We start from the raw sequence: 15,614 nt of genomic DNA, 5'->3' as shown, positions 1-15,614 counted from the left end.
GTTACATACCTAGAATTTATTCCTTCTAATTCAGAAAATGCTAAGAGTACACTACATAACTACATCGGTATCTTTGCCCAGCTTCGAGAATTCCCCGCGTCTGCGCGCCTGTCTGATTTAAGTCCTTTCAGCCCTTAGAGTATGTCATACTACTGGTTAGCGTCAGTGGTTAGCGTACACAGAAAGTGCAGCAAAGGAGTGAGAGAGAGAGAGGTGTATGTTGGTTATAGCCTGTCTCTCTCATTACTCGGGCTGCAACTATCGCGAGGTCGATGGAATAGGTAGCTCCCTCCAGTAGTACATGCTCCAAGTTTCAGCCAAAGGGATTTCTCCTGACCAACCATTGAACCCCGTCCGGTATAGACCGTGAAATAGTCCTTAGTTGCTAACGGGGAGTTCTTTGACAGTTTCAAATCAAATGTTAATACCATGTTGTCTTTTTGAGCCAGTAGACTGTCGTTAAAATAATCATTGGTACGTCAATACGGGCCAAAAGAGTGCCGTAAGTTCGATTTAAGTGATTCATATGACAGGAGAATACAGTTTATTTATTAGGAGTGACAGACGGAGTTAGGAAAAACAAAAAAAGAAAAAATATTGTCAATTTGATATTAATTATCATTCTACCTGTGCGTTCTGTTCATAATGAGAAAAGTATAAGAAAAGAAAGAAAAACCAAAAAAAAAAAAAAAAACACTAACTTAGTCACGGCTAGTAATTGTTTCTGCATCTCCTTCCGAACATATGTACCTTTGTCTGCCGAAGTTTCGGGATCCGTAGAACAGACGAGAATAAAGTTATTGTAGAAAAAACCATAACAAATGGCCTAGTCTATCAGGTAATTGAAAAATATCAGACAACCTTTAAGGGTATTAACCGTTGGTTTGGAATGCGATTTACTGTAAAAAAAACTAGACAGGTTAGGTTTTACTTTTGCAGCGTTCAAATTTGCTCCTCATTAAAGTGGCTATTGGAGAAAATAGAGTGGTATTTACCATTTTATCATTCGTAAGTACATTATACACACAACAACCAGACCTCTAGTATTTCTCAGTAACTAAACTTCATAGTCCCAACAATGCTAGCTGTACTCTATTCAAGGGATTCCAACAAAAATCGTTGGATCTATGTTCTTGTCAACATATTTTCCTTATTTCTCCCCACGAGATTTCCAACCGTGGTGACTAAAAGAAATTAGGATTACGAAGAAAGAAAGATAAAAAATAGGGAGTGGCACGTTTTACTGTTATTATAGGTTGTTACTCGTACGATTCGTCATCTCACTTATCAATAATACGACTGCGTCGTACAAGCAAGGCATACTTCTCTGTTGTCGAGTGAAGTGTTGTATAACATTTCACTACCTTTGTGATGATCCTGTGATCTATTAATATAAAGTCTTGAATATACGTATGCAAGTACGATGATACGTGATTACTTTTGGCAAATGAACTTACTTCAATTTATTTTGAGACTCGAGACACGCCACAGCTTCTGTATTCTCTTATTATTACCGCAGTCAAGTTTGACTTGAAAGCATAACGTTGTCCAAACTTTTCATGCATCGTTTATAATTGTTCATCAAACATTGAAATTTCTAAAAGAAGAATATTTTTACAAAGTGTTCAAGGCAACTAAATAAACGCGGAGTAGTTTACTTGTTATTTCATTGCTAAGTTGACAAGGTCACCTTGGAATCCTGTTTCTTCATATCTGTTTTTCAATGGATAAAACATCAATTTCACTGTAAGATTTTTCTATACTGTAAATTTTTCATCCCGCTCGGAAATCATGCAAATTCAGATTTGCCTTCTTCATTCAGATCACCTAGTCATGTAGCTCATTGTTGTAAAACTTTAAAGTATTTTACAGTCAGTGATTAATGAATATTTTTCTGGTTTTTTTTCTTTCATCATTCTACTAGCTGGCCTGACATGTCAAATCCTGGAGATCGTTTAAGTTATGTGCAAGATAGTAGCAGCGATACAGAGACAGACTACAAGGAAACGGATAGCCGCGGTCGCCACCGCGTATACAAGAACAGATTTGGGTAGGTTGGATTCTGATACTAAAGATAAACGGTCTGAATAACGATACGACGTAGTAAACGTATTAAAATTTCCTAAGCTATAAATTGTTCTCTTAAGATGATGTGAGGTCGTAAAGAGAATGTTTAAAGTAAATAAAAAATATTGTACACGTCGTTGAATATTGATGTTATTATTACATAGAAGATAGTAGTTTAATTGTAGCTTTAGAATTCTCTGCATGTTCGTACGTTATTTGTTCAGAATGAATATAAATTATCTACTATAATAAATCTTTTTCTGAACAAGAATAATGTGTCTATGGTAGAAACAAGCAAGTGAATAACATTAAGCACGCTATTAGCTGTAGAAAATAATTTAATATTTGATTGTTTTCTGAAGTATATTAGCAAGATCAGATTAAAATAGAGGCTTGATGACTTGTTTAAATGGGTGTACAAACGAATATTTACTGAGAATCGTTTGACGTTATAACGAGTAGCAAAATTTATTATTGGCACAGCCAGAAAGGACAAATGGTCATCAAATGGTACAGTAGGTCAAATGATTTAACAAAGCCCTTTTGAAATTTGGTAGAAATATTCTGCAACGAATCAGAAAATGACTACGTGAATCTGGGTAAAATGTAGAAAACATCAGTGCATGGTTGTTTTTATCAACCATTATCAAACGGTATAAATGTAAGTTTAATTTTATACAACATTACAATTTCAGGTACAAAACTTCTTGTGGCTTGTCTCTGATTCTTGGTATCGACACGAATTTTATTACTTTTCCACCCGATAAAATCAACCAAAAATACATTCGAAAATTAGCTTCATGCGCTGTAGGTGGTCTGAATAATATTTCATTACTATTTTTCTATTCCATTATCATCCATTTCTCCATAATTTCCGATATAAAACCCTAACAGTTAGAATCAGTTCGTTTTCCTTGTCATTCAGTTTACTCTATGCTGGTTTTAGGTAGTGCGTTTAGGAAAAGCGGAACTTCCGACGTTTAATCAAATGTACTAGCTTGATGAAATGGTCGTTGACAATCGTATAATAGTACTTATTTTCGATATTTCAAAGGTGTTGTCATTCGTTGTTGTCACGTTATGTTGTGACATTATCTTGATTATAAGTTGTTCACTGTACGCTTATTTTTAGAAAGTTTCTCTTAGCACTCTCTCGTGTTAAATAACCAGGTACTGGTAGTCCTTGGATTGCTTGATATTAGTAGAAGATTAGTAAGAAAATATGGTTGTTTTGCATGTAGTTGTGGTGGCTCAACCAAACCAAAACCTTGTCTGGTACAGCGGGATGGAAGCAACGACCAGCACTGTCGTTCCCTCAATCCAGAAAGACAAAGCACGTAAGTGAAATAGATAAGAAAGGTAAAGAATAAAAACAGTAGTTGGTCTAGCTTGATGATAATATCTGTCGATTACTTCTAAAGTGTTGTCAGTATAAAAATTAATCACTCGTAATCGAACTCAGTTTTGATAATCATTTGATCTATCCACTCTTACTGTTGCCACTGTAAAGTTATTCATCTTCGAGGATAAGGTTCCGAGGAACTAGGTGAGACCAACAGCTGGTAGCGCGTCAGGTATGTTTACATGCGTCAATTGCTACGATATCTTTTCTCAAATCTCATGTACCTACCAAATTTCCAAAGTAAAGGGGTCACGCAAAAGCCATTCTGCTGTGTGTCATTGCCGAATATTATACATACTTAGTATTGAGCTATCCTTTTATACTCTACTGTTACAGAATGCGTTCATCAGTCGGGTTTGCAAAACCTCAGCCTAACCAAACTCATGATAAAGTATCAGCGCCGGGAGTTGCATCCGGCATGAGTGGTGCACCAGCCAGTGAAGAGCGGATAACGCTCATTGTTGATAATACTAGGTAATAGATAACATTCAATGCTTGTTTATCGAAGAATTTCAATCCCAGTCAGATGAAATGTTCATGAATTATACGAGAAATTAGCATTTGTATCCCAATCGAGAAAAATCAACTGCCTATTGTACGATGTTATAACGACTGTTGAATGCTTTATAGATTCATTTTAGATCCGGCATTATTCACTGCTTATCCAAATACGATGCTGGGCCGTATGTTCAGTTCCGGCATCGAATTTGCTCTGCCAAATGAAAGAGGTGAACACGAACTTGCGGATGGAATTTCTGCCATGGTATTCAGAGCCATTTTGGAGTACTATAAAGAAGGCGTAATTCGGTGCCCTCCTACCGTTACTGTACAAGAACTTCACGAAGCTTGCGATTATCTTCTGGTACCGTTTGATGCCAACACAGTTAAATGCCAAAATTTGCGTAAGTTTTGAACTGCACTGCCCAATTTAAAAGCAAACTCCAATCATTCTAAAAAAGTGGTATACAATTGGATTTTTTTTTTACTGATACAATCAAGTTTCAGTAGTTATTATTAGAGTTAAAATATTTAAGGGGTTTTAAAACTTTAAACTCCATCACGTATCACCAATGCCACGAGAAACTAATTACAAGTAGGTATTTGAGCAAAGTTTCAGGCAATAAAATTGGGATTGTATATAGGGTGTATTATTGAGGTTGAAAAAAACATCTAAAGTCACGAGATAGTAAATGGGACAAAGATTGTCAATGAGTTTTTGCCTTTTCCTACGAAGGTGAAAATTTAAGAGGCACAGATTCGTTTGAAGTTTTACATTTCTAGAAACACGTGGTTCCAAGTTAGGTTTCAAGTCACCCCAACTATTCGAATCTATTCTTTAACAATTCTTTTTGTTCGAACAAAATAATAACTTTATGAAATTCAGTGTATTTTTAATATACTGTGCATAAAGTGGTATCCAAAAACGTAAGATATTCACTTATGAAACATCTCATTGACTTTATAAAATCGAATGATTCTTGAGAAAAATGAATACACTACGGTATCTCAACATCTAAATTCTATAAAGCTTGGAGAAACAAATTTTTTACCTGCATCCAAATATGAATTGAAATGTGTTACAGGGGGACTGCTTCACGAATTGTCTAATGAAGGAGCTCGCTGCCAGTTTGAAGTTTTTCTTGAAGACTTGATATTACCACTAATGGTTAACAGTGCGCAACGAGGAGACAGAGAATGCCACGTCGTAGTTTTACTCGAAGATGACGTCGTAGACTGGGATGAAGAATATCCACCCCAAATGGGCGAGGAATACTCACAGAGTAATAAATGATTTGATATAAAATATGCACAATTCGCGATTCACATCTTTCACTTCCCGAATTTGTTTCTCACAGACGCGATAACGAAATCCCGAAATGCCTTACTTTGTAATGAACCGAATCGTTGTTTTTTCGTAGCGGTGAACAGCACGGCCATGTACCGATTTTTTAAATACATTGAAAATCGAGATGTGGCCAAACAAGTGATGAAAGAACGAGGACTGAAAAAAATACGCTTGGGGATCGAGGGATACCCAACGTACAAGGAGAAGGTGAAGAAAAGAGCGGACGGCCGTGCGGAAGTTATATATAATTACGTCCAACGTCCTTTTATTCACATGTCATGGGAGAAAGAAGAAGCCAAGAGCCGTCACGTCGATTTTCAATGCCTGAAATCTAAGTCTGTAACAAATCTTGCCGAGGCTACAGCAGATCCTGTACTGGATGCTGGAGAAAATCCCATAACGGCAATCGGCATGGATCCTATACCTCAACCATTAGCAGCTAATCCCATGGGCATTGATACTGACGCTGAAGGAGCCGTTGGATTACCAGCGGACTCGGATCTCAACCAATTATTACCCGACGAAACCTCTTAAATGATATAATTATACCAGTAAGAACAAATCTGACACATTATCTATACCTGTTTATACACTTTGAAATATATTTAATAAAATTTTCAAACAACATACTGACCCGCTCTATCATTCACACCTCAATTCTCACCCTAGCGTTATTTATAGTAATAATCGAATGTGCGAGTAAAAATCGAGGGACGATAGAGATTAGCCACAATTGTTTAAACTTTAAAAAATTTTACGAACGCTTACGTTTCCCGTGATGTTGAAGTGTAGGTGAAAAATCACTGGATCTGAAAATCGAGGTACCAATAGACGTAGGGGTTCTTTGAACAAAAATAGATCGGCCTTGGGATCAGTTAGCGATTGATCCTTTGATACATTATAAATTATAATAGATGATAATTTACGCACAAATGAGCGTTAGCAAACGGAACAGTCTAATCATGCGTACAAGCGCGCTAGTATCCTTATTCATCTCCTCTAATCGAACTGTAGAAAAATGTAGCGTTACCTTAAAACGAGTGTTACATATTATCCATATTATACACGAACGTGTTACATAATTATTGAAGTGAAAAAAACAAAATCTCAAATTTTTCACGCGTGTTTTCTCTCTTTGTCCCATTATCAATTGCGGAGGGTTGAAATTATCACCCGCTGTTGATGATGATTATTTCTTTTTTTCAATCCGCTTTAAATTTATTTTCGCATTTATTCATTCAGTTATTCGAAGTCCAAGCGAAATTAGAAAGAGGAGAGAAGAAAATAGAGAAGGTATCTCGTGATAGAGAGCAAAGTGGAGAAGAAGAGTAGGCGGGTTTGATGGTCTCGCGCGTATATCGTGGACCGACGAAAACACACCTCCGGGCGCAAGCGTCGGTTCGATCAATAAATAGGTTGAGACGAGGGCAAGAGAGCAGTAGTATACGGGTTGGTAACCAGTGAAGGCATTTCCAAAAAATTACAGTACTTAGTGGCGAGGCTGCAGCAGCCAAGTGTGTTCAGCATGCAGCCGCCCCCAAGAAAAGTAAGTGCATTATCGCCGATTAAAAGGCGAACGATACCCGAAAGGCGTGTACCTACCCACAAATTTACGGCGGAGACTGGATTTATTAATTAAACATTTCATCCCCCTCGCCCTGAGAATCGCGGTCAAGTTTACTGTTTACTTTTACATATCAACCGTATAATCGAATACAATATACACGCGGGGGTTTCCGACCTGCCTTATTGATTCTGGGTACCAAATATAAAATTGATACCACCGACACACTAACCGGGAAAATCAATGCCCGGGTCTTTTACCTCCGCAAAATTTTACACGAATACTATATTTTACTTTCGCACCTTTTATTTTCTGGGTTGTTTCGTTATCAATGTAATAATCGTTCAAACTCTCGAATTTTCGTCTAGAATAATATGCAAGGGACTTTGCAACGAATCGAAGATTAAACCGAATCGTTATTCAAATTCAAATTATCGCAACTATCGCAAAACGATCTTCACTCGTGAATACATCCGTCATCGTTCGTGATGTAGGTTTGATATGGATCGCATGCACAATTATCTTCAAAATACATGATCGCCCTTGGCTGTACATAGTGGATATGTGGTAAATATCTACCTACAAATGATGACCTACTGCACGTTTGATGCAGTGATGCTTCATTCTTGAATGAAAAAATGGCCGTTTATACATTTCGAATGAGATTTATAAATCGCAGGTATAACCGAAATCCTTCGTTAGATTGGCTTTAATTTCATCCTTCGTCCATAATTATACAAGTAAGACGAGCAGTCCTGGAGCTAGTAAAAAAAAAAACCTCTGCATTACCCACTTCCTTAATTCACGTCAGAGCTTTTTCTCAAGGTGAAGAGTCTAAGGAAAATTTAATGCGATTATGTACATTATGTGAATATATAAACCTACATATATACAATCTGCGCTTCGATATTTATGCATAGGTATAGGTCACGCCGATGTTACTCAATTCTTTTTTCTAAATACCTAAATAATTATTTTCCGCACACCGTACTGCTGCAGTTTTCAAATAATTCTATGTCAAAGTGCAAATCAGCGAATCTTATTTTCAGTAATACGCTATTTTAGTGCCGAATATTGAATTATCTTGGAAAAAAAAATGGAGTCATATATATTTTGAAATCATATAATATCATTGATTACGTGAGGCGTGCGCTGTGAATTCGGAAGAGTATAAATTGTGTGTGTATATATATATGTGTGTATGTATAAATTGTAACTGTTTCATGTTATCGTTATGTAAGCGTAAACCCGTAAGTATAAATTGAAGGAATTGAAAAACTGAAAATTTAGCAAACGACTATCTGCAGAACATCGTCGCGATAAGGAAAGAAGTATTTGGCACGTTTCTCTTACTGTGTACAATCAGTGATTGTCCCATTTCACCATCATCGTAAGTTCACATCGTCGTCGTTTAAAACAATCCGCATATGCCTTATATCTATGATCGATATTCGTTGAGAAACTAGGATATATGCAAGATTCTCTGTGGGTATACTCTCGTAATGCGGTTCGTACGGTATAATTATGAAAAGCGAAAAGAGCAAAGTACGTCGTGATTGACGCGTATTCCAATCCCATACCAATTATAACCGAATGCAGGTAATTACTGTTTTAAAGAAACGTATGAATATTTTTCGTACAGGGAAATTATGCAAAGTTTTTGAAAAACTTGCATACCGAACAGGCAGCGAAACTGCAGGCAAAAAATCAACATGAATGCGATTTGTTGGAGGATATACGGTGAGCTTGATTACAATTAGATATAACGCTGCGTCATATGTGTTTTTTTTTTTTTTTTGTTCGCTCGCAGAAATTTTAGGAGATCATTGTTACGGCATTTTAGCGTAGTTTTTTTTTCGTTTGTTTTTTTGCCGCTCAATATTCACGTGTTATGGCTGATGGCTATAAATAAACTAAATACGTATATTAAACGTTGTTATATTACCCTATCAATCACATTTGATACTATCTGAAGCGACGGTTGATTTGAAACTTATCAAGGTAATGCAATAGCATGATAAGTATAAAGTATAATATCCTCAAGATTTCATCAGAATTGATTTCTGATCGATTAGAATGGAGTACCGAAAGCCGTGCCATCAGTCATAAAAGTGAGAAAACGCTTCTGACAAATAAAAAAAAAAAAATTTTATTTGACATATTTAGATTCACGCAAGAATCTGTCTATATTTTCAAAGCGCATGTATCATTATACTGAATATACATATGTATAGTGTAAGAAAAATAATTATACATCATGTTGTATAAATTTGAACGAATTTCATATTTTGTACAAAATAATATTATATATAACGGATGGAATATCTTGCGTTTTGAAATTACTGCCGCAAATTTTTGTTTCCTTCTTGTATACATCATATTATATTACTGTAACGATATATAGCTTTATCAATTTGTACATCTTCATTATAATTAAAATATTCAATTAATATTTAATTGTACAGAAATTTCACGATTAAGAAATCTGCAATCGAAAAGTCCTATTCTGAGGTGAGTTTCAGTTACCATTGTAGTATAGTTATTAATAATTACCCAATCATCGATCTGCCTGTTTCTGTTGTGATTCCCGGTTTACGTTCCTTCTTTCATATATACTTGGTTCCTAATTTATGAATGGGTAGCATCCCCATTCGGTCCGACTACGTATAAAAATACGTTCGTCAATATATTATATACCGAAGCATACATTACGCTATATATGTTCCAACTTTATATCTATATTTGCATACTATTTCATCACATCAACACACCCTGTTGTACAAATTCTGTTTACTAAATGATCAACGTTCCAATACTATGCCACTGATCGTTTTTCTCTTCACATTGTGAGGTAAAAAGTTTTCATTCAAATCCTGATGGTGAAATCGTATGTATTTCCTCGGGTTTGTTATGTGATTTATGAAAGTCATTTGTATAGGTATGCGTTTTATTTTTTAACGTATAACTGGTCTATTCTAAAAAAAGAAGAGAAGAAATACGAGAATCTTTCTTCGGACGTTGCCATGAAATAGTTTATATGTTTCCGCACATAAAGCAGGTGTGTTATAGTGACTCAGATTTCGAATTATTTTTCAGGCGTTACTTAAAATATCTTCGGCATACTTGAATAAAAAGATTCCAAATATACCTGATATCAAAATCGAGGGTGGAGAAGAAAAATGGTAATTATATATGTTTCCATTGACATTTTTTTTAAAGAAAATGCAGAACAAAAAATTTTGTAATGTCGCACTTCAACATTGCGAAGTAATTTTAAATGATTCATAGGAACATGTGGAATGTTTGGAGAACAGTATTAGAAGAAAACGAGAAACTAGCTAGAGCACGTTTGGCAGCAATCGAAGTCTTTCAACAACAAATTGCCGACGATGCAAAGAGTTTGAAGTTGCACAAAGTTCAAATTTCTAAAAAGGTATAATGAAATATAATGTGAAATGAATGATTTATAACGTATCGATAATTTCTAAACACGTTATTCACGACGCAAATTATATGCAACTGAATCACCTGTTACAGGCTATCGACCAATTGATGATGGTACAAAAAGAGCTTCAAACTTGCGTACAAGATGTTGATAAGACAAAAAAGTTCTATTTTGACGAAGAGCACAGTGCTCATGATGTCCGCGACAAAGCCAAGGATATCGAGGAAAAGTGGGTGGAAATTTTTAATCAAAACTTTACATCTTGTTATACTTGTAAATTCAATACTCAAGCGGAATGTTTCTCAAATTTTAAATTCACGATTCACCCTAATTCGTGTCGCATTTTCTTATTTCAACAATCATGGACAAGTTTTGTTAATTACGCAATGTCTGCTATTACATTCGTAAAGGTTAATTTGTATTACACATCATTCCAGGCTCAAGAAAAAGAAGGGATCGTTCTTCCAGTCAATAACATCACTGCAAAAAAATAGTGCCAAGGTATTTTCAGAAACGATGTGTAAATTTAAAAATAGTTATAATAGATGAAGCCAAAAGTATGATGTAAAAATAATTTTTTCAGGTGACATGTTCATTTTTAAACACACTTTTCCTTGTTTTCAATTACTTTGTACATTTTATACCGTACTTCAAGCCGATTCAGAATAATCAATGTCCCTCTATATCTGCCAACGTAGGTCAGTTCAAAGCGGGATGCTTTGGAGGAGAAATCTACTGGAGCACGTAATGATTATCTACTTAGCCTCGCTGCTGCTAACGCTCATCAAAACAGATATTTTGTAGTGGACTTGCAGACAACGATGCAGGTATATTTTACATATATATGAATATTGCATCAAGATCATTGTCCTATTTGATGTCTCTTCTCTATTTTATCCGCTTCAAGTTGTTTGACGAATCGTAATTACAGTTCCTAGAACAAGGCGTTTATGACAAGGTAGCCGAATACCTAACACTCATGGGCCGCACAGAACTCCTCACATGCTTAGCAACACAGAACAGTTTTGGTAAAATCCGTGATCAAGCTCAACAGGTGCTATTATTTTCTCAAAATTTAGAATACTATACTACGTAATTACTCGACGCTTGGTTCAAGAGTTGCTTAAGGTATTTTGATTCCACAGCTTACCCGGGAGTATAACTTACAATGTTGTTACCTGTACTATCCAGTATTGAAACAACATATACAATATGAATTTGAACCTTGCGATAGTGACCCAGTTAACAGGTAAGAGAACTTATATGATTCACAACTCTACTCTACGTGGGCACGATCAGTCAGATAGTAATAACATCTGTCATGTTCAGAGTTACGGCAGACCATTCAGCGTCGTTAACATTAGGAAAAGAAGCTCGGCGATGGGCAACAAGAATGGCCAGAGAAGGGAATACTATAAGAGAAGCTACTAAAAAATTGCAATTTGTACAACAGCTCAAAGAATCTGGACAAAAGGTAAAACTTCAACAGAATTTGAAGTCTTTTACCATTTATGCCGTGATGATAAAGTTTGTGAAAATAGGTGATCATTAAATAAACGCATTTTCAATTGCAGTCGGATCCTAATGATCCGAATGGACCTGATTTGGATACAAAGATGGATGAATTGAAACAGACTATCAGGCGCTCAGAAGTACGTTTTCACACAAATCATATAATTGCAACTGTAAACTTGTTTTCTACAACTTAACATAATATTGTTCATTTTTATCGTGCAGACTGCAAAGATGAAGGCGGAAGCACGGCTCGATTGTCTTCGCAACGGTGGTGGTGAGTTAAGTAATATAGAATGAATATTTCGTTCATGGAGATAATGTTCTCCGGGCTATTTAAAAGCACTAAGATTCTGTGTTTCTCATAAATTCGACAAAATGTATTCAATATAAGTTTTCCCTCGTGTTCAAAAGTATTAATTTTTTATAGTCAACATTGATGAACTGTTACAAGAAGCTGAAACGTTGAGTGTGCAAGATATGCCTCGTTCCGCCAGCTCTATATCATTTCGCACTGATGCATCTGGAGTAGCGGTACGCATGAGCGATTATTTTGTGCTTAATGCATCAAAATTACTATCAAAAGTTTATAAGTTTGTTTTTATTCCTTCTCACCTAATTTCCAAGAACATCAAGTGCAACAATGTGGAGAATAAGAATATTTTCAGGAACATCCGTCCTCAGATTCGTTTTATGACAGTGATGGTGACGGTGGCAGTGATCTCACTACAGTTGAAAGGCCAGGCACGAATCATGGCGCCATAGAACAATCTGAAGAGAATGCGGAAGAGGAAGATAGGCAAAGGCATGACAGTACAGAAGTTGATGGTAAAGGACAGAAAAAAATTGTTCCTAATCGTTGACTGCTAAGTTCTTAGCTGTTGCGTTATTCATTGCTGATTACTTGAAAAAATTTTTTTTAAGCAATGTTGGAACAAGAACAGCAACGAATAGAGCAACTCACTGCTGGTTGGGATGATGCAACTGCAGTCGACTGGGATGACGATGACAAAGCTGATGCAAATCAAGCGCAAGAGTCATCAGAGGTCGCTTCTAACCAGCAAATATACAAATGCACAGCACTTTATTCATACACAGTCAGTATATTCGTATTCTGAAGTGTAAATTAATAAAGACTTACTAACGAACAAGATGGTGGAGTAATGGGTGAATAAAAAACTGATTTTCACCTAGGCACAAAACCCTGATGAATTATCGATTGTTGAAAGTGAGCAACTCGACGTTGTCGGTGAGGGTGATGGAGACGGATGGCTTCGAGCACGGAACTACCGTGGTGAAGAGGGATTTGTGCCTCAGAATTATCTAGATGTTGAAAGAGACGTCGACACTACAACTGGTTTAAGTTCACAAGGACCTGGAACGCTTGTTCAGCAAATCTCATTCTCCTCAGTCGATTATACTATTGATGACCATGACGCTGTTGACCCTGATATGAATTTACAGGACACAACTGAAAACACAGTCATAGAAACCCACATAAATGGTAATTATTAATGATATTCATTAATCATTCCTGACTTGGACTGTGTTACTAGTAGAGCAATCCTACATTTAAAATGCATTCCAGGTACATCACAGTACTGCATAGCGTTGTACGATTATGATGCCAACAGTGCTGAAGAGCTCAGTTTCATGGAAGGAGATGTGTTGCGAGTTTTACGAAAAGAACCACACGATGTCGATGATGGCTGGTGGGAAGGAGAACTACGTGGCCAATGTGGCATTTTCCCATCTCTTATAGTTGAACCATGCGCCGCTGATGGATCGCCCTTGACACCGCAGGTAAACTTTGAGCAGGATTTGATTCGATAGAAAATTTTGAGACCAATCTAAATCAAGATATGACATGTAAAACTCATAGAAATAGTGAAATCATTTTGATTTCATTACAGGAGGACAACACACCGCCAAGTTCAGCACCACCTGTATTTACACCACCTGAAATACCAGAGTTCTTGTTATCTGATGACATCACTCAACCTATTCCACCTGGTAATAACAAATATTATTAACTAAGTGAAAGTCTAACAAAGATGACATTCACATTTATCCTACAGTAAAGACCTATGAAATTCCTTTATTCCTCATCGCTCTGTTTGTGTAGAGTTTTCTGAAAATATGCCGAGTCAAGTGATGAGCGATCAACAGGGTTTTGCAATCAAATTATCTAAGAACCAACACGACCATTACGGGTCACAGTTTGGAGACGATGTTGATACCCAGCCACCAGGAATAATAGGTACTTTCAAAAATGACAAATACACCGAGTGCACGTTGATTTTTTTCGTTGGGATCATGCATGTACTTGAAGAGTACCAAAGTTGAAGTCCTAGAATTCATCAATTTTTGGCAACGAAGTAAATTTTTCAAATAATCATTTTTATCGATAAAATAACTTACATAGAATACTCTTTTCTTTTGGTATGCAAGTTCATAGAATATCATTTTATTTTCTCTCTCGTTCTCTTTTTATTTATTCATGTGGTAGCCGATATTTTTCATGTGTTTACATTTTCAATAATAAATATTCTCTCGCTGCTCAAGTTGTGGAAGTTACTGATGAATCGGTTCCTCAGGTAAATCAAGAATTATACTGAAATAACTCCTAAGTAAGATTTTGACATCGGTAAAAAAAAAATGTTCCGACAAATCCAGTGTTGTATCACTGGAATCTTGGCTAACAAAATTGTAAGAAATAATATTGGACCAAAACATTAGTCAAGTCAGATTAGTAAAAACAATCGTGCACACAAATGTGTATAATATCAGACAGTAGAGGGAATGTCTCAACTGAATTTTATTCCACTTTAGAAATTGCGCATAAAGCTATAGATCCTGTCTAACATATTGTAAAATATGACTTAACTTTGGATTGTAGGAAGATGAGAATCAACAAGAGCAAGAATCTGATGTGGAAGTTCAAAGGATAGTGTCCTCTCAAGAAACTGACGAGTTTGGTTTGGGTGTAGCACAGATAGTTATTACCGCAGCTACGCCTATGGAAGAAATCGAGCGATCGTTTCCTAGTAATGGAGACGAAGCTTCCGAGGAAACAAAGGACAAAGCTAAAAAATCTTCAAAAGATTCAGTTAAGAAAACAGCAGAAAGTGACCTTCGGGAACAAGTTGACGTACAACAACGAGACGAGGTGGAGGTATTAGAGGAAACTGATGAAAAATCTGTCGTCGACGATTTCTCTGCTGATTCAGCCCCCTTTCCAGTAAGCAGCAGCTCTGGTAGTGAGGCGGATTCAACATCTGGGCCCAGCACTGCTGAGAACTCACAGTCTTTGGTGACGCGTGACACAGAGATTGATTCTCAAGTGGCAGATATGCCAGACATTGTCCAAGAAAAGGTAATCGTTGGAGGAAGAGCGAGCATTCCAGATGAACTACAACCAGATCAATTAGAAAAACTTCAAAACTTGAAAGAATCTAATGCCTAGGATTGACCTGGCCTCGGAGAAACAACAGAATGTCCCGCCTTAACAGAAAAATTGGCTCTTCCGAAAAATCATCAGTACAAATTTCAGCACTTGTTGGAATTTTGGAATTCTCCTGAGGTTCTTGGAAAAAAAGACTAATCATACTGTAACTAAATATTTTTATGTTAATATTATGTACACAATTTTTGCTAGCTAATACTCTAGGTGAAAATAGTTAAAAAGTAAGTTGCGATTTTTGCAACATATTTACAAGATATTAATATACAGACTTCAAGTAATAAAGAGAATTGTCGATACCTGTAATATAGCTCT

General features: G+C 36.3%; 2 protein-coding genes across 28 annotated transcripts; both read left to right on the top strand.

Moving 5' to 3' along the window:
• The first annotated feature begins 310 nt into the window (after positions 1-310).
• LOC124174613 (BTB/POZ domain-containing protein 10) lies at positions 311-5,944 on the top strand. 25 transcript variants are annotated; one of them, XM_046553899.1, is made up of 8 exons: positions 311-357; positions 940-987; positions 1,925-2,050; positions 3,309-3,404; positions 3,806-3,943; positions 4,100-4,371; positions 5,053-5,250; positions 5,389-5,944. In XM_046553899.1, exons 3-8 carry the CDS (start codon positions 1,935-1,937, stop codon positions 5,847-5,849), a joined length of 1,281 nt encoding a protein of 426 aa, XP_046409855.1. In that variant the 5' UTR covers positions 311-357; positions 940-987; positions 1,925-1,934; the 3' UTR covers positions 5,850-5,944. The 25 variants fall into 25 exon arrangements, with proteins under 25 accessions (XP_046409855.1, XP_046409851.1, XP_046409854.1 ...); XM_046553895.1 differs by having other exon boundaries at positions 940-1,008; XM_046553894.1 differs by lacking the exon at positions 311-357 and adding an exon at positions 364-474 and having other exon boundaries at positions 940-1,008.
• Positions 5,945-6,748: 804 nt separating this feature from the next.
• On the top strand, positions 6,749-15,605 carry LOC124174605 (protein nervous wreck). 3 transcript variants are annotated; one of them, XM_046553858.1, is made up of 22 exons: positions 6,752-6,861; positions 8,522-8,619; positions 9,345-9,390; positions 9,976-10,061; positions 10,168-10,312; positions 10,417-10,553; positions 10,762-10,825; positions 11,023-11,151; positions 11,256-11,378; positions 11,470-11,573; positions 11,654-11,798; positions 11,899-11,976; positions 12,062-12,113; positions 12,267-12,370; positions 12,505-12,664; positions 12,761-12,933; positions 13,031-13,340; positions 13,425-13,639; positions 13,750-13,849; positions 13,962-14,096; positions 14,402-14,433; positions 14,736-15,605. In XM_046553858.1, the coding sequence occupies exons 1-22, from the start codon at positions 6,841-6,843 to the stop codon at positions 15,300-15,302; spliced, it is 3,024 nt and encodes a 1,007-aa protein (XP_046409814.1). In that variant the 5' UTR covers positions 6,752-6,840; the 3' UTR covers positions 15,303-15,605. The 3 variants fall into 3 exon arrangements, with proteins under 3 accessions (XP_046409815.1, XP_046409814.1, XP_046409816.1); XM_046553859.1 differs by lacking the exon at positions 9,345-9,390 and having other exon boundaries at positions 6,749-6,861; XM_046553860.1 differs by lacking the exon at positions 14,402-14,433 and having other exon boundaries at positions 14,736-14,878.
• The last annotated feature ends 9 nt before the right edge of the window (positions 15,606-15,614 follow it).

This window comes from Neodiprion fabricii, chromosome 2, assembly GCF_021155785.1.
Source record: "Neodiprion fabricii isolate iyNeoFabr1 chromosome 2, iyNeoFabr1.1, whole genome shotgun sequence".
In the NCBI taxonomy this organism is placed as follows: Eukaryota; Metazoa; Arthropoda; class Insecta; order Hymenoptera; family Diprionidae; genus Neodiprion; species Neodiprion fabricii.
The sequence above is the reverse complement of the archived record's forward strand: the minus strand, read 5'-3'. Positions and strand labels throughout refer to the sequence as shown.